The sequence below is a fragment of the Coturnix japonica genome, chromosome 4 (genome assembly GCF_001577835.2).
Source record: "Coturnix japonica isolate 7356 chromosome 4, Coturnix japonica 2.1, whole genome shotgun sequence".
In the NCBI taxonomy this organism is placed as follows: Eukaryota; Metazoa; Chordata; class Aves; order Galliformes; family Phasianidae; genus Coturnix; species Coturnix japonica.
The window spans coordinates 74,969,694-74,996,164 of record NC_029519.1 but is presented as its reverse complement, the minus strand read 5'-3'; the positions used below and the strand labels follow the sequence as shown (position 1 = coordinate 74,996,164).

General features: G+C 38.8%; 2 protein-coding genes across 8 annotated transcripts in view; one reads left to right on the top strand and one right to left on the bottom strand.

The window, feature by feature from the left end:
* Positions 1 to 1,716, bottom strand: part of ZFYVE28 (zinc finger FYVE-type containing 28) — a 120,901-nt gene extending 119,185 nt beyond the window's left edge. For 2 of the 4 annotated variants that reach the window (XM_015862850.2, XM_015862852.2), the window contains exon 1: positions 1,443 to 1,716. In XM_015862850.2, the coding sequence (XP_015718336.1) occupies positions 1,443 to 1,481 (39 nt within the window). In that variant the 5' untranslated portion in view covers positions 1,482 to 1,716. The remainder of the gene's footprint in view (positions 1 to 1,442) is intronic. The other 2 variants (XM_015862849.2, XM_015862851.2) reach the window with 1 other exon arrangement.
* Positions 1,717 to 1,895: 179 nt separating this feature from the next.
* The window catches only part of CFAP99 (cilia and flagella associated protein 99), a 42,382-nt gene continuing 17,806 nt past the window's right edge, over positions 1,896 to 26,471 (top strand). Inside the window, exons 1-9 of one of the 4 annotated variants that reach the window (XM_032444085.1) lie at positions 1,896 to 1,916; positions 2,820 to 2,947; positions 8,727 to 8,871; positions 11,626 to 11,720; positions 16,855 to 16,967; positions 18,323 to 18,497; positions 21,304 to 21,384; positions 23,406 to 23,471; positions 24,454 to 24,525. In XM_032444085.1, coding sequence (XP_032299976.1) covers positions 2,828 to 2,947; positions 8,727 to 8,871; positions 11,626 to 11,720; positions 16,855 to 16,967; positions 18,323 to 18,497; positions 21,304 to 21,384; positions 23,406 to 23,471; positions 24,454 to 24,525 — 867 coding nt within the window. In that variant the 5' untranslated portion in view covers positions 1,896 to 1,916; positions 2,820 to 2,827. Of the gene's footprint in view, positions 1,917 to 1,969; positions 2,194 to 2,819; positions 2,948 to 8,726; positions 8,872 to 11,625; positions 11,721 to 16,854; positions 16,968 to 18,322; positions 18,498 to 21,303; positions 21,385 to 23,405; positions 23,472 to 24,453; positions 24,526 to 26,471 lie in introns of those variants that run through there. The other 3 variants (XM_032444086.1, XM_015862665.2, XM_015862664.2) reach the window with 3 other exon arrangements.

Genomic DNA, 26,471 nt, shown 5'->3' with positions numbered 1-26,471 from the left:
TTTCCAAACAAAGTCTCAGAGGGCCACAGCTCTGCCTGCACCTCAGGCAGCTCCCTGGAGCAGAATCACAGAATCACACAGAATCACAGAATGACCCGGGTTGGAAGGGACCTCAAGGATCATGTAGTTCCAACCCCCTGCCTGGCAGGGCCACCAAACATACACCTTTACTAGATCAGGTTGCCCAGGGCTCTGTCCAACCTGGTCTTGAACACCTCCAAGGACGGGGCATCCACAACCTCCCTGGGCAGCCTGTTCCAGGGCCTAACCACTCTCCTAGTGAAGAACTTCCCCCTAACATCCAACCTAAATCTTCCCTCTTTTAACTTAAATCCATTTCCCCGTGTCCTGCTATTGTCAGCCCTTTCCAAGAGTTTACTCCCCTCCTGGGAGTAAGTTCCCTTCAGGTATTGAAAGGCTGCAATGAGGTCACCCCGCAACCTTCTCTTCTCCAGGCTGAACAAACCCAACTCCCTCAGCCTGTCCTCATAGGGGAGGTGCTCCAGCCCCCTGATCATCTTCCTGTCCCTCCTCTGGACCCTTTCCAAAATCTCCATGTCTTTTTTGTACTGAGGGCTCCACACCTGGACACAGTACAACAGATGGGGCTTCACAAGGGCAGAGTAGAGAGGGACAATCACCTCCCTATCCCTGCTGACCAGCCCTCTCCTGATGGAGCCCAGGATCCCATTTGCTTTCCGGATCAGGAAGGCCCTGCTGCTGCCTGCAGTGCAATGGCATGAGATGACAGTGCGAGGTGGGGCCAGCAGCACACAACGGGGTGGGAAGATCCCCAGCACGGCTCAGCCCCATAGAAATAAGGGCATATATTGCCCAGTGCACACACTGGGTACTGAGAGCACCGAGCCCAGCAAGGTACTGCATAGCGCTAAGCAGGTCTTACCATAAAGAGCCAGAATCTCTATTAGAAAGATGATTTACATGAGATCATTCTCCATTATTAAGGTGAAACCCGATCCATTCGGATCCAGAAATTGCGCCCCAAAGCCGCACTTGCAATTCCCCGCACACTTCATTCAGTTACTCAAAGTTCGCCGATAAAAACCCAACAAGTCTTCCAACCCTTCCTGCCATCACTTCACTCCATCCCTCCTCTATTTCCACCTCGTATCTCCGTCACATCACCGCGTCCAACACGCACTGACCGGCTCTTCCTGCCCGCCCCGCCGCCACCAGCTCCGCAGCATCAGCTCAACTTTTCCCTTTATTTTTCGGGTAAAGAGCGACGGGGACGATGCTGAGCGCTGCGATGCGGACGGCTGGCGGTGACAGGACAAAATTGAACCGAGCGCTCCATAAGGTGAATCGCCGAGGGGCTGCGGGGCTGCGGGGCTGCTCACAGCCGAGCCCGGCGCCAGGTGCCCGCACAGCGCTCAGCCCCCAGCGACCCCCGGACCCACCCCGTCCCCCCCCTCGTTCACCTTGGGTTTGTAGAGCCACTTTCGGAACCTGTTCATCATCCCCGCTGCCGCTCGGAGCGCGCCGCCCGCCGGCTGCGGCCACAGGGGCCCCCTGGGCTGCTCGTGGAGCGGGGCGAGTCCTGCTGTTCTCCACAAGGCTCCGCCTCCCGGCCCGGCCGAACGAAGGCTGCGCTCCGCCGCCTCAACGCAGCGACCGGCCGCCGGCACCGGCAGCACGGAGCGCTCGGCGCCTCAATGCCCGCCCCCAAAACATTGCGCGCATTGCCCGCCCGCACAACAGCAGCGCCCGCTCGGCGCATGCGCGGGGGCGGGGCCGCGCTGCCACTCAGCACCGCCCACTGATACCTTGACCAATCAGAGCGCGGCTGGGGGCGGCCTGCAGAGCGCTCGCCCCGCCTACTGAGCCGCTCATTTGCGTAACACGAGGAGGGGTGCGGGACTACATCCCCCAGCGTGCCGCGCGACGAACCGGAGGTGGCATACGGAGCGCGTCGGCGCGGGGGATGCCGGGATTTGTAGTCTTCTTCCTATGAGCGATGCTGAGCGTGTTGCGCTCAGGACGCCGAGCCTGTTTGTCACAGCTGAGCTTGTCTGAGCGCGTAGCGCTTCATTGCTAGGCCCAATGATCAGCGCGAGAGCAGAGCGCAGCCTAACTGCGTTGCTCAGCAACGGCGGCAAACAATGTCCGCCATCTTTCCTCCTGCCGGGTAGTTCGTCACGGCACTGAGGAGCTGCGGGTGGGACCGTGGAGGTGTGAGGGGCTGTAATGGCGGGGGTGTGAGGGGGGACCTCATTGCAGCCTTTCAATACCTGAAGGGAACTTACTGCCAGGAGGGGAGTAAACTCTTGGAAAGGGCTGACAATAGCAGGACACGGGGAAATGGTTTGAAGTTAAAAGAGGGAAGATTTAGGTTGGATGAAGTTCCTTCATTCTTCACTAGGAGAGTGGTTAGGCCCTGGAACAGGCTGCCCAGGGAGGTTGTGGATGCCCCGTCCTTGGAGGTGTTCAAGGCCAGGTTGGACGGGGCCCTGGGCAACCTGATCTAGTAAAGGTGTATGTTTGGTGGCCCTGCCAGGCAGGGGGGGTTGGAACTACATGATCCTTGAGGTCCCTTCCAACCCGGGACATTCTGTGATTCTGTGATCCTGAGCTATTTGCAAAATAAAAAATATGTAATTATCTCTTGTATTTTATTGACATTTCTACAGTTTTCTTATTTCTTCCATTAGCAGTTGTGAATAACTGTGATTTTTGAAAGCTTGACCTAAATGTTCTCTTGTACATGACTTCAGTGTGTTTCCTCTATGAGCCTATCAACATACATTATGCTACAACTGAAGAAGGCATGAAAAATTAATCATCTTCTATATTTATAGGATTCTCCATGGTGAAGATGGCCAGCCACGGGAAACATATTACGATAATAATCCAACAGCTTAACAAATTTAACCCAGAAAATCAGAACATGGACGATTTCTTGGAGGAATCAGCCAAGATGCTGCAGGTACATTAAGTTTCAGCTCATTTTACACAATTTACAACTTTTTAGTGAATTGTTTTAAATATGAAGTTATCAGTTTTCTAACATACTCTTGTAGCTTTCCTAGACTTTTCTTACAGTATTGACATTTTTCATTCATTATTTTAAGCCCAAATTTCTTGTAGTTATCACCAGAAAAGAGGCAAGTAAAAAGATCAGGAGAGTTGAGTAACTGCTTGGGTAGCAGCTAAAGATGGGGGAACAATGTCCTAAAATGAACCTGACAGTTACAGGGAAAGTTCCATTTCTAAACTGTTTTATAATTTTCTTTCTCCTTTTCTCCTTCCAAACGAAAGTTCCTGTCAGCACCAGGAAGCACAGTTTAGAATCTGACTCACAGGATCAAGTATTCTTGCTTTGAGGACATAAGTGATTGTCGCAACAGTGGGATAGAAGGCAAATGGCACTAAACTGACTACCTCGTTTTGATCTAATACTGCAAGTAACCAGACCAAGATTTGCCAATCGGTAGCTACACTGCCTGAAGTAGTTCCCGTCCTTTACTTTTACATGCTCTGTCATCTTTTCCCATCTCTTTGTCCTTAGTGACACTCTGACTTCAGCTGATGCAGCCAGTGGATTGAATCAGCTTTAAAAAATCATGAAGACATTGGTATTATTAGCCTATTGTTGCCTGTATGTGCTGTGTACTAACAAACTACATTGACAAAACTGATTCTGTACTGCTGTGTAGCTCGATTACTCATTTCCACTTCTAACAATGAAGTCTAACGTGCTGCTATTCCATGTAATTAACTTCTTTTGTATTCATTCTGCATAAGTGACTACAGGGATATAAAACTTCAGAGGTCTCATATGGAGACCACAGGTAGAGGTGTTGAATCCATTCACATTTCTTGACCATTTGCTTTCTTAAACAGTTTCCAGTTAGGCACCTATTTTCTGCCTCTTGCACTGTACTGGCATAACTCTTTATGCATTCATGTGTTGAATTACATCAGGGAACTAATCCAGTTTGAAAATAATCATTTTTCACTGAGCAAAGACTGGGTAAATTCAGCTAAATTCACTGCTGCCAAAATAAATACTTGTAAAAATTAATATTCAGAGCATCGCTCTTCTCAGCCCAGGAGAGGTGACATAAAGACAAAGAAGCAGTAACTCCATTAGAAAATCGTGGATGTTAGGCTTCTTATTAAACTCTTTCAGATGGAGGAGAAAACAGAGCATAGCTGATGTCAGTGATAAGGCAAAAACCTTTCTCTGGGATAGCTTAAAACATTCTATATCAGCTCACTTGCTACATTATATTTTTGCTGGGAATTTATCCAACAAAATAAAATCTTTTTATCCAGAATTCAGCTTTAGTAAATGTTTCTGAACCAAACAGGTGATTATGATTTCTCATGGAAAATTCATTTGACTTCTTTCTGTGAAATAGAAAATTTCATAATAGGTTTGTGATCCCCAAAATATTGCGGTGTTTTTGTACATATGATCTCCAGGGTTGGCCACTTACCACTGAGGATTAATGACTTCAGTAGGAACTTCCTCTAATTAGAATCCTGACTAAGGCCATCACTTCAAACCGCACACAGTTTGAGCCTTTATGACTCATGGTAGGAGCATTACACTTTGCAAACCTAACATTGTGAACTACAGGCCAGACAAAAATCGTCAGATTTCAAAAGTACGAATCCATATGATGACAAGACACAGCCCTTTATTCAGTTAAGTGGGTATCCAGTGAATCAGACTTGACTTCTCAACAAGTTACTACTTTCTACTCTATTAGACTTTTTTATTTGATTGAATAGAATAGGACTTGAGGAAATGGCTGCAAGTTGTACCAGAAGAGGTTTAGATTAGACATAAGAAGGAACTTTTTCTCTCAGAGAGTGATCAGGCATTGGAATAGCTGCCCAGGGAGGTGGTGGAGTCACCATCCCTGACAGTGTAAAAGAGGCATCTGGAAGAGGAGCTCTGAGTGATCGTTTAGTGGCCTGTGGTAGCAACAGTAATGGGAGAACAGTTGGACTAGATGATCTTATAGCTCCTTTCCAACCTTGTGATCCTATGATTCTATGAAATAATTTTCCATCTCCTGGGAGAATAATATTTTCTTTCAGAATGAAGTAGGTTTGAGGAGCAATGTAGAGCTCATAGTAGCTGAAGTTAATCTAGTTCCAGCACCTCAGGGTGCACAGGTGTCATCCAAACCAGCCTTGAGCACCTCCAGGGATGGGTCATCAACAGCTTCTCTGGGCAACCTATTGCAATGTTTTACCACTCTCTGAATAAAAAATTTCCTTCTGGCATCTAATCTAACTCTCCCTTTTTTTTTAGTTTAAAGCCATTCCTCCATATATATACACTATATAACACTGTGTACTTTTCATTCATAAGGTGAATATGTTCTAAATAAATTTCTCAGGTTAGAAAACCAAAGTTTTGAGAGAGATCATAATGTCTCCAAGGCCACTCAGGAAGCAAGAGAGAAAGGTCTGTTCCAGTCTCATTTCCCTCTTGCAGCTCCTAATTCGTGTTTCTGTGAACAAGTGGAGTAAGGGACCTCACTCATTATTAGCCTTCTGTTTTTAGAGTAAAACAAATGAAAGCACTTGGTCTCTTCTTATTAGAATGTTATGATAAAAGTTAGTCTAGAGGAAATTCTGAGTTCATTTCCATATATTTTATTTCTGCATCATATTAATTTTATGCCATGAAAAGAATTTACGTTGATTGTTCCGAGTATATTCCCACATGTGATTTTCTTCCAGGAAAGAAATTACAATTTGACTTGTAATTTGGCTATTTACAATCTTTGTGTTTATTGCACTGTATGTTATAATGCTTGGAACATAATATTGGACTTGTTTTTCACTGGGAATATTTTGAAGAACGTGGGTTCCTTCGTTACATGATGTGTGATTCCTAGTTGCAGCAGGCCAGCCTTCACCTTTGATCTCAAAGAGTCTGTTATGGCCTTAAAAACTCATAAAAACAAATAGTAAGTACATATAAATGCTCTTGTTCCAGTGTTGTGACCTCGCTGATATTAAAACAGAGTTCAATTTGAATTGCCTGGAAAACACATTTACTTAATTATTTAAATCTATCTTGATTCTTTAAATCGTGGATACTCACATTCAAAACTACATGTTTATTTCTGTTATTCCTTGTTTGAATGCAAACACTGCTTCTCTTTGTTTATCTTCTTAAATGCTTTTTAATACTCTTCCCATCAGATTGATGCCCTCCAGATAATAGCTCCATTTTTGTTTATTAAAGCCCCTTCTTTTTATTAAATATCTTCAATTAAATCTATTAAAAATGATCCGCATCCATAGAGATCCTTCATCAAGTGTATTTTACATAAGGACAGATTTTATAGGGCTTTCTGTAAAAATGGACTGCTTCCATTCATTTTGAAGGGAAAAAAGTTTTGCATCAAACTGAATCATCCCAGGCAGTTTTTCTTCCAACTGACAGTTAGAATCAAGATTTTGCTCTGATAACAAGAGGCATGCTCTAATACAGAAAATATCATGCAATGTTTGTGCCTTTCTCTATGTAAATACTTTGTTTTCAGTGGAATTATTTGCTTTAATTAGAATTGCAATATCAGGCCCATCATATGACCATTACAAACCCCACCTACTGAAAAGCTTACATGTAAAAACGTAAAATCAGAATAGCCACTCCATATTCACTGTTCTGCTTCTTTATTCCTCTGACATGGATTGCAAGAGGAACCTGTTTTTGAGCTTTCCATTTGCAAGAACATGGTGTAATTTGGCATTACTCTTCATCGTTCTCATTTGTGTTGGTTCAGCCTGTATGTCTCACACATGCCCACTCAACTGTGAGTAAAATCTCCAAATGTCAAATGTCATTGGTTTATTTTTTGAGAGGAAAATAATTTAATGGAAGATTATTTTGATAAACGTGGTGGAAAAAAGTCCTACTAAATTGCACGGATCTTGTTTGTATTATTGGTTACTGATACAGATGCATGTTATGATCTTTCTAAGAAAAGGATGGCATCTGATTTTTCTGCAACATCCTGCTCATGTAATTTAATAAGTACAAGGGAAAATAGCCTTAACTGTACCTCTTTGAGATGATCGGCAGTGTTACGTGAAAATACTAGCTGCTGTCTGAAACATAGACTGTAAATAGTAGAAGCAATGTATTCTCCTATTTGTATCCTAATATTCTAGGACCTTTTTTCCCTATTGAAATGGCTAGAAGCATTTTCACTTACTGCAGGGTTGAAAGAGGGACTCAGTTTTGGCTGGTCCAAATCCCAGTAAAGTCAGTAGGGATATTTTCTTTCATTTTCATGGCATTTTGATTAGACCCCTGGAGAGGACTAGCACTGATATCTGAAGTGCTGTAAATTAATCAGACAGCATCTGCAAAACGTGCATATTCTGCCTAGAAGTAGGCAAGATCAGTACATGCTATTACACAGTTCTCTCAGGAGGTGAAAGCTATTTTATCTTTTCATCAAATATTATCTTCTTCCTTAAATGTTTGTTTCACCTTAAAATAAATCCTTATCCCGAGGAGTCTCAAGCATGGCATGGCTGATGTTCCTTCCCTTCCTTCTCTCCAGAAAGAAGAACTTTTCTTTCTTTCCTTACCAATCCTTTTCTGACCTCCCCTAAACAGCTCATATTTATTATCATGCACCCACACTGGCAAGGCTTGTTTTCTGCAGGTACTTCTCCATTTAATTCATGATATTTCTTGTACTAACAAATTTTGAAAGCTGTTTGTGTTCACAGATCCTATGCTTGAGCTTTCTTACACATTCTCTTCTGCTCTCGAGGCAACCTGACCTGTTCCCAGCCAAAGCTAAGTGTCAAGGAGCAAGGAAAATATGCCCCCAGAAGCAGACTAAGGGCATTAGGAGTCTCTCAAAAGGCAGAGATAATGCCAGTCAGCACATACTCCTAATATGAGTCAGTCAATCTCATGCACAGCCAGGATCCTTCTTTTTCAACTTAAACACTGGGGAATCAGGAAAACTGAAATTCAATGTCATACAGAGAATGTGTTCAGATATTTTTTATGAGAATGACATTGTGGACACACATTACAAAGTATTACTTACATCCAGTACAGACATTGCTCAACACTGTGATATATAGGCTTCCAAACATTAAAGAAATAGAACTATCCAGTATTCATCTACTATAAGCTTACTGTGCTTTATACAACAAAACAGATAATAATAAGCTGTAATATTTGAGATAGAGTGGTTGTTTCTGGCAGCATATTGCTCAAGGTTTATTGTCTTTGATAAATTTCAGTGAGTGCAGTAAAAGATGATAGCTGCATGTTATTTTCACCTGTAAATTATCTGGCCTTTCTCATGCTGGAGTACTCATGAGAGATGCTTGCAAAGCTAACCAACTAGTAACTGAGGGGAAAGCAGTTGAAGGGTAATTGAGAAGGTAAAAGCGTGGCCTGATGAACAGTAGAAAGACAAAAATTGTAGCATTAATGGATTTTTTTCCTGTTGCTACCAATAAGTTTGTGTTATCTGGGGAAAATCTCTTACCAAATCTGTACTGCAGTTCCTAGATTTACAAAATATATCCCAAAAAGGAATCTCTTTAACAAATGGGATTGATACCTGTGATGTGACAGCCCTCTGAGCTGGTCAATGTTTGTGTTTTTCAGTTACCTCAAAACGGTCGTACTTCTTTTTATACACAACTAACATTTGATTTCCAGAAAACATTAATCATTATCAATTTTGTGTCTCTAGACTCTTAATGTGGCAGAAGATAAATTTGTATTGGAAACACTAGCTGGATGCATAGAATACAAATCCTTGCTGGATGTAGTAGTCAATGCCTTTTTTGCTCGCGATGGGAGATACTGTCTGATTTCTGAGCGTAATCTCTATATAGGTAAGCTTTCCTCAAAACAGCAAATATGTTTAATACAGATCCTTAAAAAACATTATTTTATTAGTTCAGGTCTTATTATTGCATTTGAAGTGTTGTCATTGTGCTCAGTGCAGTATGAAATACAGGATCGTTTCCAATAGCCCAGTGTTGTAATGTCTAAATCCTGAAATTGTTATTTAGTTTGGGTTCTCACAGGTAACAGCTGGATATTTACCTGAGAAAACTCAGTAGAGTATGCCTAAAGATTAGGTTAATTGTAATGTACAGGCTAGAAATAACATCACTGATTAGAAGTATCTTGAGAGCTCATTGTTTTCTTTATTGTTTTCTATGCAATTCAATACCCTTGCCATTCAGACATGAAGCTGTATAATAGAGCTCTGTCTGTTGAGGAGTACAGCATGTCTCGCAGTATAAGAAGCCATTGCTTCCATCCATATTAGTTTCTACATCATCAGTCATCACACTATAGATAGACTTATGTCTTATCTCCATATGTTAGCTCATTTTCAATTACCTTACACTAATTACTAGATCAAAATCAGTTATAATGCAACTGTATCTGATAGAATGAGGTAGTTAGCTATGTTATTTCAGGCATTGAGAAGTATTAAAAAGTTATCTTTTACGTATTTTTACGCTATGCATGTATTTAATACAGACACATTTATGCTGAGTTATGAAGTTCCTAAAAGAACTGGAATAATGAATTGCACTGGCATTGGTTCTCTGAGTCTTTTGGGGGTACTCTGTAATGTCCAGACTATTTCATTCAAAATGATTGAAAATGTTAAAACACAGCTAACAGAAGCACATCTACATTTTATGTTTTAAAAGTTATTTCATTTTTACTTCAATTCTGGCTGCTTCTGTCACAGTCCCAGGAAAGACTTGCAAGTCTAAATCAAGTAACAACCTAAAGGGAACGTCAGGGACAAAATTCATAGAAGATTGAGTTTATTCTAAATGGTAATGCTTCATTGTCTCCGTTTCTCCAAAGCCTTGTTTTTCAGTGTCTGGATCACGTAAATTATACCTTTAAGCTGAGTGTTGCTATAATTGGATTGTCAGGACTGGTCCAGTCAAAAGCCTCCATTAATCATAGACAAAGGGGAGATCCCAGAAGATTTTCCCTTATCAACAAGTTGAGAGTCTAAGGTCATTGGCTTATATTTTTTTAAGCGGCTTGTGATTCCCTTTGCCAAGCTGCATTGACACTTAAATGATCAAAGCTGCTTATAAAGGCTGTTGCTATGTGTGAGCAGATTTGAATTTAATAAAGCTTGTAGGAGATAAATGTATATTCTACTAAGACTGCTTAAATATGTTGCTATGCTAAAGCACAAGATTGAAGCCTAATGATACACTGAGTTGGTTGCAGCATATTGGTTAGAATTTATTGGTATGGTGGCAACTAAAATACTGCAGTGCGAGTGAAGTCTGATTGATGCAAGTGAATATGGTGAAATAAAAGCTGATACAGGAGCTTGTGAACTTTGCAGGCCCATTGAAATCTCAAAGAACTGATTCCTCCTGTATCAAACTGCACACATGCCATGAGAGAATCAGATTTGGATTTCTCAGAGAATCCCACAATTCAAAAGTTTGTTTTAATTATAATTTAGAATGAAAACAAAAAATGCAATATCTACGCAAAATAAATACACACTTGCAAATAAAAGGGAAATGAAAGACTAGAATGTTTATGTTTAAAATTTTTGTTTTGTACAATGAACTATGGTTTGGGAATAGCTATCCTCTAATAATATTAAAAACAGAATATGTTGAAAAATCCACTATCAGAACTTTTGTTTAGTCTCTTTTCCTTTAAATTTTGCCAGAATGACCTTTCTTATACTGAAAATGTTCGCTGCATCACAAGAGAGCTGTTTATAACAATTTAATTCTTTCAGCAACTTTTCAGTCGTGCCTCTCCGGAGCCATTTGACTCCTGATATCCCTGCCTTATTGCCAGATTGACAGGGAGTTTCACTGATTATGAAAACAATATGCATATACTTGGTGTACTGGATGGTACAACTGCCCAAAGAAATGGGCTGCCCTTATCACTGGCCTCCCATTCTCACCCCCATGAGTTAGAACAAACTTTTAGCCACCATCCAGCAAACAGATAATAAACCTGTTTCAGGTTAAAATCCACAATCTGATTCACCTTGGCTGTGTGTATGATGTACTTGCCTGAGAGAAGAAATGCCAGCAAGTAGAGAATGGGAACAAGCATTTAGAGGCTGGCAGAGCTGCTTATTTTAGCGATTAGGATGACATAATGAAATGTCTGCAAAATCAAGGCAAGATCTTAGAAGATTCCAAATTCTGCACTAGCACATCTCCCAGCTTTGCAGATATTTGCAGGTACCAGGAGGACCCCTATCTTGGATACTTTTTGCATAACTACTCTTGTTTTACATTTTCAGTGTAAGTGGGTAACTGTTACAATTTTTGTATTAAATTGTATATTAATTCTTCATAAAGCTGTAAATTTATGCTAGCTTAGATCTAACTCAAAAAGAACATAACTGATTTATATGAACCATAACATAGTCACAATGCAAATAATAAGCATAAGGTGAGTATTATAACTTTCCTTTTACAATTTCTCACTGTCAAGCACTATATTGCCCAGTTAGAAAAGCAACATTGATGAGTTATGTATGATTAAAGTCCTAGAGGATGCTGAGTAGTGGATATACCAGACTTCCCTGTTGCATTTTAAATATGTTTCTCTTTTGACAGTTATTTGCTATTTGGCGACTTTTCAACTAGAAGAGCTTGGTCTTCAGCACTTCAGCAGAATTGTGAAATCTCTAGACACTGTAAAAATGCATAAGGTAATAAAAGTACAATTTTTTCTTCACTAATTAGTGTTTTCTTCATTGTAATCGGTTAATCAGATAATGTCAACTTTCAGGATAATTTAAATTGAGAAATTAGTTTTCAGTTTAAATTCAGCAATTAAATATAAATTATTATTCTGTTATCATAGAAATCTTGAGTTTCTGTACTTAGGCAGCAACTACCTCATATTCAGTCACAGATTTTTTATCATCTGAGGAAGTAGAATAATCCCATGATCTACAGTTCACATGATTTACAGTTGTCCTTCTGGCTCACTCTTGGATCTGCTTGCATTCCATCTTTAACTTCAGGCAGCAGATAAAGTTTTTGCCATGCGCGATGAATCTCTTAATGCCAATTTGTATTCTGTTTTTCCCTGAGCAACCCACTGCCACTTCGATGATTAATCCTACTGCCCTTCTAATGCTTTTCCCCTTTTCCAGAGTTTCTAGTTTGGAGTTATGCATGTACCAATTACATCATTACAAAATATATACAACTGACAATTGCATTGCTGCCAAATAGAAAGCATGGCAACAAAATTCTGCCTGCCTTTTTCTCCCTACTCATCAGTTTGGGTTTCTCTCCTCTACTTGTTTGCTAGTTCTCATCAAAGTTATAAAAATGTAAATATCTTTTGCTTCTCTTTAAAAATGTTTGAAAGTGCTGACTATCTTAAAAGCTGTGCTTTAATGCCAGGGAGAAGGATAAACTGGTTGACAATACTTTCTCATAAGCCCTGCTTTCTTGGGAAAATAAGCTAAAAATTAGATTACTGGTGACATACTTGTGTTAAATGTGATAATCTGGGTGTTGCAAAGCACATACAAACACCATGTTTGAATAACAAATAACATAGCCTTCTATTTACATGTGAGATCTGGGGGATAGCCAAATTTTAATCATTAATACTCAAAAGGTGATGTTTCTCTTTTTTCTGTACATCGAATGTTCATGTAGATTGCTGTGTCTTTTCCATGAGCACAGCTGTTTTGTATTATACAGGGAGAAAGAAGGTTAAGTTGTCTGCATAACGCTTTTAGGAACACTCTGGTCACTTTGCTTTCATGGGTTTACCATGGATTGTTTTTATTAAATCCATTCAGAGAACAAAATGATATATTTCATTAACTGTTAGGAAAACAAACAAACAAGCAAACAAAGAATTACCTTAATCTGATAGACAGACAAATCACTCTGACTAAAATGCTCTCCCTGCCTGTTCTTTAGTAAACATCTTAGAAACAAGCCGCTTGATTGGATGCATCTTGAGCTCATTCAGCTAGCAACACAATCTTCCTACTGCATTCCAGTTATCTCTTGTTGATTCTGTTCACCAAGATGTATGCAGAGTCAGTACCGTAATGATTTATTTCAGACAGTTTTTCCTTTCTTGTCTGGAATAATTTTTGTCTGGTAGTGAAGTGCTACATCTGCGATGATCTGCACCTACCACATTTTTTTTCTCCTGTAGATGAAACTTTGTTTGCTTAAGTATTTGATCAGATCCTAATCACCATGGTACCTAGGATTTCCTTTCTTGCATTAGAAGAGGTCCTTTGTCTGCAAAGTGAAACTAGATTATATTAATGCACCTGCAGTAGAGGATTTAGAAGCAGCATTTAGTCCCCCAGCAACTGAGACAATAAACAGCCAGAAGCAGATTTACAGCCTTAGCAACAGCCTGAAGTTGTCAGCAATTTGGGATTCTCCATCAGGATGCTGACCTGTACATATCGCCTGATGACTGTTGTGCCTCTGTTCAGTTGAGGTAGAGGATAATTATTCACACATATTTACTTAGAAAAGATACGTTTCAGTTAAAAGAGAAATGTTTCTACATATCACCGGCTGACTGGAATTTTCTTAATCATGCAGATAAACCGTACACAAATCAGTAGCTTTCATGAAATTAAAGGCACTATGTTTATGAATGAGATCTGCTGGTGTGAGTAAACCTTCTTAGAGCACTGCATGACACAATCCATTTGAATGAAATTCAGTTTCCCTATGACTGGTGCCTGTTCAAGTAGTTTCCAGGCAGAATAATAATACTACCTTGTTCACACACATTCATCTGCTTGAATAGAAAATTATAAGATCACATACTATATCATTAAGAGTACATACAAGAATTCTATGTGGTTGTATACTTACAGGATGATAAGATAAAACCCAGTTTTATAACCTCAGCAGGACTGTTCTTGAATAACTTAGTTATACATTGCTAACTCAAGCCTATTTTCACGCTTAATTATTCATACATTTTAGTATTTTATTTTTGTGATTCTATTTTGGGTCTGTATGGTAGAGGAAGGACACAGTTGAAATAAAAAGTAGAAGTAAAGATTTATAATTTCATACTTGCCTTGTGAAAAATGCATTTCCTGTAGCATTTAAGAATATGTTTCATTCTGTTCTGTTCTGGTTGTTACCAATGGCACTGAAGTCATTTGCAAGGAACTTCTGAGATCTGCAAGTAAAATTACTGAATAAGAAGTGTATATTATTATTTCTGTTACTGTGAGATAGGAATAGTAGATAAAGATCAGTAAGAGGTAGGATAAGATCATCCTCCTCGAGGGTATAAGGACAGAAGTCCAAGCTGGGTCAAACAGTGGCAGAAGGACCTGAGACCATTCTAGGACACTTTTCTGCATGTATTTAACTCAGGATTCTCAAAATGGAGTTGTCCATTTCTTAGTAGGAAAGCTTACACATGATTCTACTTCGAGTGAAGAATAAGAAGGAAAGAATCAACAGGAAGAGTGGACAGGAAGGTCCTTGATTGCCTTTGCTAGTACAGCAGATAGCTGTATAGATAGTTGTGTGCCAAAGTAATCTCATTCTCCGGTAGATCTGTATAGAACGAAATCTACTGAAATGGATCTACTATCTCTTGCAGTTACTTCCTTGACTCAAGAATCAAAAGCTTGTGTCATGAATGTAAATGACTGTGAGTGTGAAGATGCTTTCAAATGAGGAAATGTCCCAATTTAAAATTTCCTTTTTAGAAATAATTCCACTGCGTAAAAATATAGTAAGAGAATATTAGTAGGACATGTTCAAATTCTCATAAGCAAGAATTAATTCAGCCCATGAGTACAAATGCATTACTACAGCCAAAGGAGGTTAAAATAGTAAAAATGGGTACAATTTCTCGCATAATTCCACCACTTTCAGAGAAGAAATGAATGTAGCTCATCTTTCTCATTGAGTACTTAAACTCTTGGGCTACGAACATCAAGGACAGAGGAGTAAGCAGAGTAATGCTGTTATCCAAATGACTGTCTGGTGTCTTCACTAAGGAGACAAATACTGATAACAAATGAACAGAAATCTGAGGACTTTAGACTGTATTTTGCTGCTCTAAAAGGAAAGAACTATGATATTGGGGTTGCCACCTGCTCACATGTGACCAAAGACAAGACAGAAATGTAAGGGATTTTTCCTAGTAATTCAGCTCACAAATGGAAGTTTCTATTGTTAAGGAAGAAAATTTTCTGTTGTTTCATGGGTCTGATTCTGCCCAGATTTGCTGTCTGTAATGTGAATTATCAAAGGCAAGACTGCAACCTAGAAACAGAACCAATGTCTGGCAATCCCCGCATTATCACTGGTATTCCCTGCATTACCTGGATAACTGTTCTAGAACAGCATTCAAGGTCTTTTCCCACATGATTCATTTTGGGCATATCCTTACAGCATCTCTCTGAGGATTGTGACTAAAACACAGAAGTCTAAAATGCACATCGCAATATGTGTGTCTGATTACACAGTTAACCATTCTCTTTGCCTCATAGGAATACATCATAGCAACTGCCCATAACAGAATTACCCATTTGTCCTAACACGGTGTGAAATGTTAATGATGAGTACACAAATGGAGTTGCAGAAATCGCCAAATATATGCTTTTATTAGTTTCATCTGCCTTGGGGAGGTAGCTGCAAGTAATTTGTAGAAGATTATTAAAGCAAATATTTAGAAGACCTAGACAGAAAAATCAGCCAGGGAAAGCTCAGATAATAATAATTCAGAGGCTTAGTTTCATGTGACAACGTAATAGAAAACTGATTGAAGGCTCTGAGGATGGAGTAGGCTGTAAAAGAATACTGAGGACACGAACAAGGAATAGGAGTTTGAACTAATGAAAGTCAATGAAAGAAAACTGGAGGGTTTATAAAACACCACTTGCAGTATTTCCACAGCAGCTTCTTTTGTAAACACTCTGAATACTCAAAAACTTGAAATTAACTTATCGCTGTGATACTCGGGTCCCTTCCACTACAGGATGTTCTATGATTCTATGATTACCAGTAATTCTTTCATTTCCAGGAGTGAAAAAGTTGAGGTTCAAATTAGAAATGTGTATGTCCATAGCACATGCTGAATCTGAGTGCCATTTTTCAAGAGGGTTTCAAGAGACTGTTTGAAGTTCAAATGTTGTTATTTCTCAAACACTTAGAGCAGTATGATGTATGTGTGCCAAATTGAAGCTTCCTAGTTTAATGGGAATTTGCCCATTAATTGTATTGCAATAGGAAATGAAACCACATTTACAGCAGCTACTGTAGTTCTCATCAGTTCTCCCTGCAGAGTTCCCAGGGAATTGAAAGGATCCAAAGTAATTCAGGTGCACTGCCAGGTCTGAAGTATTTTGGGGCACCATGGCTCATCCAGCTACAAATAATCAGGAATTGGCTGCACGTATATTGGACTTCAAAACTCCATTGTTTAATGAAACTAAAATCAGTGTATGGGAGTAGCAATTACTTTATTTTTCATGAAAACTTTTGTTATACAACATTTGAATCAGCTTAAAGATGCATCAAAACATTTCCATGTTGTAGCCACTACATTTTTTTTAGGCCATTAAAGTATTTTAGTATCTATTAATGTTTCATTAAATAGTGCTGAAGATCATGAAGCTTTCCTAGCAGAACTTAGGACATAAAAATATCAAGCAGATATAGTTATAATACAGGGTAAAATAAAACCAAGTACTTCAGCAGTGTCTGTAAACAAATCACGTTTGGTTGGTTGGTTGGTTTGTTTGTTTGTTTTTTGTAGTTTTATGTACCTCGTACCTTTAATAACCATACTAAAAATAAATCACTTGTTACTAGTTTCTTAGATTCTTCTTCAATGACTTGTATTTGAACACGTGGATAAAAGATGAATGGAGTCAGCTGTATGATTCACTATATGTAAAGGAGAACTGGATCGATCCATTGCTGAGGTAAGCAGTCAGTACTTAAGTAACCTGTGGTCGCCTCAAGAGTTTAAATGCAATACAGAAACCTTCTGATAAAAATGCAATTTGCTTTTAAAGTGTTTTTCCCAATGAAGTCACTGAGAACCCTTCTTGTCTTCATGAGACCATAGTAATAATCCCTTTTAGTTACCCAGCGGCAAGGTTCTCTCATAGAGAAGTCCTTGCACAGCCATTCTAAATTTGTTTCTTATTGCCCATGAATAGATCAAACATTGCACAGGTTTGTGTTCTTTCAGGGAGTGAGTCCAGTCTCAGAAGTCACTTTGACATCTGTATGACATTAAGAATGTGAAAAAGAGCTTAGCTTTGTGCTCAGATTTGTTTAAGCAGACAGTTGTAAAACCCCTTCTGAACAAATCAGATAAGTATGTAAGCAAGTATTTTTAAATTATTATTCATTTACACAGTTGCAGCATCACTTAGTGGTTTAAATGCTTGAAGGGGACAGGTGTGTCCACACCCTTTACTAAGCTGGAACATTTACACAAGGAGGAAGAGTGCCTGTATTTCAGTTACTCAGCAATTTGTGCAACTTTTTAACTCTTGTTTTCACCCAGGACAGATAAATTAAAGCTAACATGGGTACACTTGGGTGGCTGCAATCGCATTTCCTCCTCACTGCAATAGAGGTTACCTTGAATGATGGCAAAGGCTGTTAGACAAGACTGTTACAAGCAATGCCAGCTGAAAACAATTTGTGTCTAGTTCTACAGTATCAATCACTAGAATTAACCCTGTAATACCCTACAGAATATGTGAAATTAGCAAGTGTAGTACTACAGATTGGTCATACAGTCAAAAATCCAAACACAGACAAATCAAAATCATCTCAGCTGCCCTACAGGCACCAACTTGTTTTGAGGGTTCGTACATCTTTCTATTTGTTTTTTGGTTTTTGTTTTTAATTTGACCTGCATTTGCTGTGAGATTGATCTTCTCGTACTCTGTCAGATGATGACAACAGTAATACTTAGACAACTGTCAGTCCATAGTCTCTTCATCTGGATGTACTCTGCTTCTGAAAACCAATTTGCTGTTTCTTAGCCAGATCCTGCTGCAAAATAAGCTGGCAGCACAGTTGCTTATTCAGAAGAAACTTTGGCTATTTTATTTCTGGAGTAGCATCTACCAAGAGGTGAAATAACACAATTCAACTATATCATAAGAAGAAATTAATGGGTTTATAGGAAGTTAACAATGGTGCAAAGTGTTAAAGAATTCACACAAGCACCAACTGCAAATGCTGTATTGTAAGTTTGTACGATAGAAAGAAAAAGGAAAATCTAAATGAAATCTAAAAATCTTATTTTTATTTGAAGGTGGCAGCCTAAAGTACAGCAACTGATAGAACAACTTGAGGATAAGTTGAGTAATCGTACGACCAAAGTCAAAGTATCAACGGTCACTCAGCCAAAGGAATTTAATTTGACTGTTCCCAAGCCACGAGCCATTCTTGTACCTCTGCCAATACCAATGCCGGAAAAATGTCCCCCTGTGAGTTTTTTATGCTTTGTGAGATACTGTGATTTGCGTGTTGTTGTGCACAAAGTGGCAGCAAGTGATTTAATAGTCTCTTTCAAAATAATCGTAGAAAATCTAAAGCCTCTGACAGACAAACAAGAATTCATTTTCAATATTATCGAAAGTCAGATTTCTATAAAAATAACTAATTCTTCTGCAGCTCCTTCTTGAGGGTGGAATTTTATTTCTTGCTATTTGTATCAATGTTGAATCTCTAAATTTTCTTCCTTCTGCTTAAACTTGTTGCTCATGTACAAATGAACTGACTTCATCTTTGAAATGGTAAGCTTTTCTCTTACTAAATGTTCAAGATTCTGGTTCAGTCACACTGGTACAAATCAGAGACGTGCAATTGGTTTTACGTTACATTGCTGGGGTAAAGCAAACAGGATTTGGGATCGAGTTGCTCTGACTAACTTAATAAAGACTCCAAATTCATCTATATTTAAATGCAGTGGGAAGTGCGCTTGGAAGTCATTGTTTTGAGTATTGTCAGCCACCTCCCATTAGCACTTCAGATTTTGAATAATGCATATGTTGAATGCTCTTAGATACCATTTACATCTTAGGACAGCAGAGCAACTTAATGGTAGTGTGTTATACAGTTAATGGAATTTTACATTGGAACAACTTAATACTGGGCTCTGAAAAACTGCATTTAATAACTACTTAATCGGTATAGGAATGAGTCACATTGCTGTCATTTTAGTACCTTTATGCTGCGCAGCTCTTCTTAGAATAAAATTGCTTTAATGCAGATTAATTTACTGACATTCATTTTTGTTGTTAGGGTTATACAAAATTTGGATTACATTCTGGCCAAGTCTGCAAATGCAATAGGTTGTGTGAATGTAAAACCATTAGCACAGTAGTGACATATGATGTGCCCATCCCTTTGCCTATCTCAGCAAATAAAGCTTCACTTTCTTCCTTAAAATTCTCTTGTTGTCTGCTCCTGAACTAAACCTCTGGTAGAAACATATCCGGAAACCGTGGCTGAACCTGACTCCAGGCTAGAGGGGAAAGGCAAGCTTGGTGTCTATCATTCCCCAGCCCCCTTTTTTTATACAAAGAGTTAAGTAGGTACAGTTTGGCCTTTCTAGTCTAACTATTGCTGGAATTTACAATTTGCCTACAGTGATATATTCATCCTCTTCTGACAACTGCAAGTTGTTTATTATTAGGAAGGATAATTGCTGTGTTGTCTATCCGTCTGCCTGATTGGTAATCATAACCATGGTATGTGCGGGCTAAATTACAAGGCTAGGATCATTTCTGAAACAGCTGATTGAGAAGTCTTCTCCTTTAATTACTTGGAATAAGCAAAGCACTTTCTGTGCAGAGATCTTCAGCTTACACTGGCAGATGACAGCAGTTTTGCAGGTAAAGCACATGACTGGGAAGAGTGAAATAAACTGATACTCACTGCCTGTGCAACCCTTTGCAAATCCTTTGGGCTTTAATTTCTCCATCCATAAAAGCATAATAAAAAAACTGTAGATATTGCCGGGAAATACTTTCAGTTCTACTTCACTTAAAAAGCTCACAAAGATATTGAGCAGTCTCACCCATGCATTTAATTGCTGGCCTTTTCTATCTGGGCATTTGTTTTGCCTGTAGATAATGATGTCAGGTAGCAAAGGCAATGGAAAGTACATCGGTGCCTTGAGTTTTTCAAACCGTAACTCTTAATATAGTCCAATAAAACCAGATGGGATGCCCCCATTCCCATTACAGATTTTTTCCCATTAATTCTTGAATTAATTCTTAAACCTCTTTTGGAGGTAGAACATTTTTAGCAAGATAAATATTTAAGCAGATGTCCTGTAAGCTGGTAGACTATCTCACCCACACAGGAAGGAGACATTCAGTCTTTTTCCAGATTCTGCCTAAGCAAATACTGAAATCCCTGAGAAGCTTCAGCTGAGATGAAAACCATGCAGCTCCCATTTCCCCTTTCTGCCTAGTTTTCTGCTCAGCCATAGGACAGTCAGACTATGCATTTTTCACTTTATCTGTAGCGTTTCCTGACATGTGGATTCTTTCCCAAATTTCTGATTAAAGCTGAGTCCTCTACCTCCAAACATTTAAGCTATATCTCCAATGATATCATTTTACAAAAGTACATCCTGGCAGTCTCAGTAGACCAAAGCAAAGGCTTGTTTTGCCCAGTGCGTAAGTGACCAAACACAGATGCGTAGGAAGAGCACAGGCAAGAGCCAAGCTTAGTTGCTGCTTTCTCCAACAACCTTCTCAGTTTCCAAACATTTCAGCACAAAGAGTTTCTGCAGTTCCTGGCCATTTAATAACCTGTGAAATATGTATCTTTACTAAACTTTGGCCATACCCTGTGCCAAAGAACCTCACCATTTAACTTCGTGAAGGTGCCTTATTGGGCTGTCAGTGCTACAAAGCTCAAGTTTATAAGATGCCAAATAAAACCTTTCCATTTCTAGCAACTACTCTTCCCCCTTCATAGTGCTTATGGTGTTTATTATTTCTTTAGCCTTTCTTGTACTTGTTTCAGATTTTTCTTTTTTTCTTGTCCCTTGTCCAGGTCTTGTCTTATACTGGACAGGTCTGAAAAGCTTGAGTGGTCCCAGCCAATTGGAATTTGTCCATGGCTTCTGTGTGGGCAATAATAGAAAATAAACATTTTTTTATCAATAACTACAGCTGATTTATAGTGAAGGTGAATGCAGTGTTGTCATTGCAAGACTGCATCAGTTTGAATGTTTTATATCCCGTATTGTGGATATTGTTGCTTTTTTTTTTTTAGGTTCCTCCAAGCACCTACAAGCCTCCAAAGGAAAAACAGCAACTAGAGAAAATCAAAACAAAAAATCGCCAAAGAGCAGAAGTAAGTCTGTTATGTACCTGTTATGTTCTTTTCTTTCTTCTAACCATTTGTTCTGCAATTTGTGCCAGTTTTCACAAGTCAGTGAACTCTATCTGAAACATTTTTGCTTTTGCAGCTAATAACTTCTGGCTCTTTCCCTGGAGTCATGAAGTTTGTATTCTCTAATCTGTTCTATCACCCTTTATTTTAATATTAATTGTCTGGGTGTAGGTCCACCTTTTATTCACAGAATAGGAATTACATGATAGATTATGCATATAACTAGAATAGGCAGTAGAAACAATTACTTCTCTTCACGAGCTAGAAATTGTCTCTTTTACTTCTACAGTACATGTGGGTATTTAACACATTCACTTAATAATCGAGACTTGTAATATGAAATATGTTCTGACTTGAAATATGAAATATGTTCTGTACTTTTATTTGCCTTCTGTAGTAACTGATAAATAACCACATAATTACTCAGAATTTTAAAATATCAGTAGATTCTGACTTCTTTTTCACACACTTTGTGCTCTTTCCTTCAGTGGACTGAGAGAGTGGGAAGTCTTCATGATTTGTAAAGAAACAGAGTACATGGTCTGTGTGTTAAAAGAGCAGGAGAAGGGAGGGTCTGATAAGGGCCCTCATAGAAAGAGACAGATCTAGATATTTGAATTGGTACATGATCTGTGTGTTAAGAGGGCAAGAGAAGGGAGGGCCTGTTTAAGTGCCTCCACAGAAAGAAATAGATCTAGCTATTTGAATTGCTCCAATCTTTGTTATGAAACCTGTTCACTAGGTTAGCTCCTATTATGGTTAAAAAAGATTACTGTCTTCTTCTCTTTGGAAGGGAATTAATTAAATGTCAGTTCCCACTTCTTTCTTCTGCCCACACTGCAATCACCATATCCAATCCAATCACAGTATAAGCTGGATAAAACATGTGCTATTTAACTTGTTTTTATCTTCACTCTCCCACCTCCATTCTGAAAATGCCTTACTCTAACTTTTAGTAGCTAGTACACATACAAAACCATTTATCGCCCTTCTGGGCTTTCATGACGTCCTTGTGAAAGGGGCATTGGATTTTGTTCCTAAACTATAGTGAAGGCTATAACGTGTGATAAGTTCTAGGGGGATAAACTTTGCATTCCTTTTGCTGACCCATCAGATTACCAGTGTTTGGTATTTTATTGTCAAACAGTACTGCATTATTTTTTATCCCCTTATTATTTCCTGTGGAGAAAGCACACATTTATTTGTCTGTGTGCTTATTTGCACGTACGAACTTCCTGAAAAATTGTGGAGGAAAATCAAGATATCACAGTGCCTATATTGTCAAAACTCTATGACAACTATAAAATCACTCAAATACCAGCCACATTCTTCGGTGGAGAAAATGCACGAATACAAGGAACAAAAGAAAACTACCACAGAAATTATAGCTGCAATAACAGCAGTTTTTGTTGCCTGTGGAACATTATAAAAGGAATCCAAAGCATTCACAAAGGTCACTTCGCTAGGCTCTTCGCTAAACAAGCTGAAATATTGGGTTCTGAAAGAAAATGCCATTTGTTTTGTAGCATTTTTGTAATAGCTACAGCTGTAAGTACAAAGTCGGACCAGCTGTGAAAAATGGGGTGAGAGCACTGGTAACCATATGCTAGATGGTTATAAAAGCACTGATACTATGGACAGCTGCCCACAAGAAAGACATTGGAAAATCTAGTCTGTTTCACAGGTTCGATTAGAGATTACAATTAAACGAAATATCTAAAAGCAAGAAATGTGAATGCTTGTACTTATCCCCCCCATGTTTGAAATGACAGCTGGAATTGCAGTTATGGATATGTCTATTGGAACAGTCCTTGGTGCTCAGATCTCCTGATCATAGTCTTCTCATTCAACAGAAAAACCACGTCTCCTATTCACTGGAAACAAATTAGTATATGGTCTGTGCTGCAGGGTTTTTTTCAGACAGAAAATTAACAGAGACTATGAATGTACCATACTCCTTAAGCTGATTGCTTTTATCCTAGGATCTGCTTCTGAAAACAAACACTAACCAGTTCAGGTGTGCAGCCACGAGACCTGAAAAATCAGAGGTATGCTACAAAAAACTTTATTGCTTAAATATCTCTAAGTATGAAGATGAAAATAACAGAGTTGTATAAATAGATCTCAAAATACTGGAAAATTTTTGTTTACTTAAGGCTGGGAATTATGTGTTGTCACTTAAAATTTTGTTGTCAGTTCACATCTTCATTTCAGATTGTACAACAAACATACTGACATTTGCCTCTTTGCATTTATAATGTACAACCCCCTTTTGTTCTGGTCCTGCTATTTTATTCTCATGATTCTGAGACACTGAAACCTCCCATGATACTACTCCAACAAGTCTCCAAACCGCCAATGTTATTCTAAACTTATATATTATTTTTGCATTAATTTTTAAGACCACAGATCAGTCAAGCTGAGGCAGTAACACTTCGTTTTCATATCAAATTCTTGCTTTGGTTGATTTCTAATTTACACCTCTGTCACAAAGTATTTACATAATATATTCATCACATCTGCGTATTCTCTTCTCTGTATTCATCCTTCCGATATGTAGATGCTTTTGTGTCAGTATCACCCTAAAATGAAATTAATGACCTTCACTATAATTTGACTACTTTAATGATTCCATGAAATATCCTCTGACACCACGTCTTGTCTTCCCAGTATCTATTTCAGTTAAGAACTGAATATATTCATGGTTGACAGGTAGAATTCAATAGGCAAATGAAATGTTGTTGTTACTTCTTTAGCATTATTTTAGTTGATAAAGGTTATAGAAATAAAATAATAATATTTGTCATAAGTTTTTATTTGGACCTACATTTGTACAGTCATTTGATATGAAATATTCCCACTGTACTGATTGTACATAACAAGTTTTAAATGTAGAACAATAAAATATAGATCCTGTGATCATATTTGTTACTCCAGATGAGTCCTCAGGAATGATTTTCAGTACAAAGCTAACATTGTTTGCTGAGTATTTAAAAATATCTCTCTGAGATAAAATAAATGTGATTTTAGTTTGAACTGCAGAACACACAGGACAGTATGAGGAGCACGCCAGCATTCCAGACTCAGAAGATCCAAAGCAAGGTGAGTAATGTTTCAGATCCCATTGCTACATATGTTTGGAATTTTTCGAGTGAAAACACGGATTTTTTTGCTGATGTCTAATGTAATCTTTGGTTTTAAGTCATATTCTGTGGCCAGAATGGGATGGGTTAGATTTGTGGTTTATAAGTTTAGGCCTGTGGGCCTTTAATAATTCACAAGGAAATGGTCAGGGACCAAACAGAGAGTGGCTGCTCCAGGACAGATGCCAAACTAGAAGCCAAGGGTGATAAAAGCACAGGCAGTACCCACACCATCCAGGAGGTAGGTTACCGTGTCTGCCCAGGGCAAGGCAAGGCTTGTGCTGGTAGTGACAGGCTCTGCTGACTGCCAGTCACCGTTATACAAAGCAATCACACCTGAGGTCTGGGATGCACCTAAGAAGACCAGTCAAGAAACAGTGCTACATTAATGCAGATACATGCTGGAAGTCCAGTAAGGACAGCCACATACCGAACTGGAGAGACGAGGAGCCAAATTACCTCCAACATAACAGGAAACCCCCCACTGAGCTTAAGTGGGGATCCTAGTGGGCAAAGGATCTGAGTGGAAGTGCTAGGTGGGGCTGGTCACATCAATTATAGCCTGTTATTTCCCTCAGAACACTAACAAGTAAGTTGTCTGTAGCAAGAAACCATATTTCTTTAATCGTGTTTTCAATTCCAGTCAGAGAAAATTATATATAAAATGCTGAGTATTAAGAATAGCCCACAGGGAGAAAATAAGTGTGAACTAATGATTTAAGAACTCAGCACAGGGACAGAAGAATCTTATGTCTATGAATCACTGTTTCAAAATGAGACCCTCAAGAATGATGAGCACTGACTCTGGATAATGACTGCCTGATACATAATATACAGTCCATCTGGTTATTTATCTTCTACCCTTTATACACATACTCAGGTCATAAAATCCACTAAACTACATGTTTCTCTGCTAGGATTTGCAAGGCTCAGAGTATTGTAAATACAGAAAATTTGTTCCACTCTTGGTTGTACAATATATGAAAACTCACATTGCTGTCTCTTTGGTAGTTGTGCTACAGATAATCTTCAGTCTTTCATCATTCAATCAGTGACCTTTCATTTAAAATCATGTCCAGAATAGCTTAATGTAGAAGTTGTGCTTGTGCTCAAAACCTTGTGAGCAAATCTACCTACTTTTTAAAACTGTATTTAGATACAGTTCTTACAGACTTTGAGAAGTCTGGTTCCCTTCTCAAAGAACTGGGCTTCTGGTGAACATGTCTAAGGAATATCTGGCACCTACCACACACTGAAGTTATCTTTAATAACAGTATCAGCTACTCAACCTGCTTACTAACAATCTAAGACCATATAAATTATGGGAAAACAGTCACATCCCAAATCATTTTGCCTTCAAAAGAAAAAAAGTCAGTAAACAACTCACAGGCAACCCAAACATCTGACCTGCGATTATGTGAACTTGGTTCTGGTCTATGTGTATTCCACTTTCTTTTCTCTTAATTTAAAAGATTGAAACTTAAGTGCCAACTCAGGAGAGTCAAGCCATCTGCCTAAGTTGTGTAATGAAAGATGTGGATCTGGCATCTTACTCTATTGATATGAGATATTTCTAACAGCTTCCAGTGTCTTCTCTGGAAGCAAGATCAGCTTTATCTCATCTAAATACATTTGCCATAAAAGTTAGTTAGATGGTATTCAAGAGGCTGCTCTAACTTTTGAGACAGGCATATTGTTACTGACTTTCAAAATGCTTTTATTCCTTTCGTCTTCCTATCTGTGAAAGGTTTGTCCATTATGTGTTATAAAGGGTATAATCTATCCTCAAGTGAATGACATCACATAATGTTTTAATCAACTATTATTTTTTCTTCCTCTTTTCAGAACACTCACCGTATGTTAAATACATTTTTTCAGTTCTATCATTCACACTTATTGTGTGCA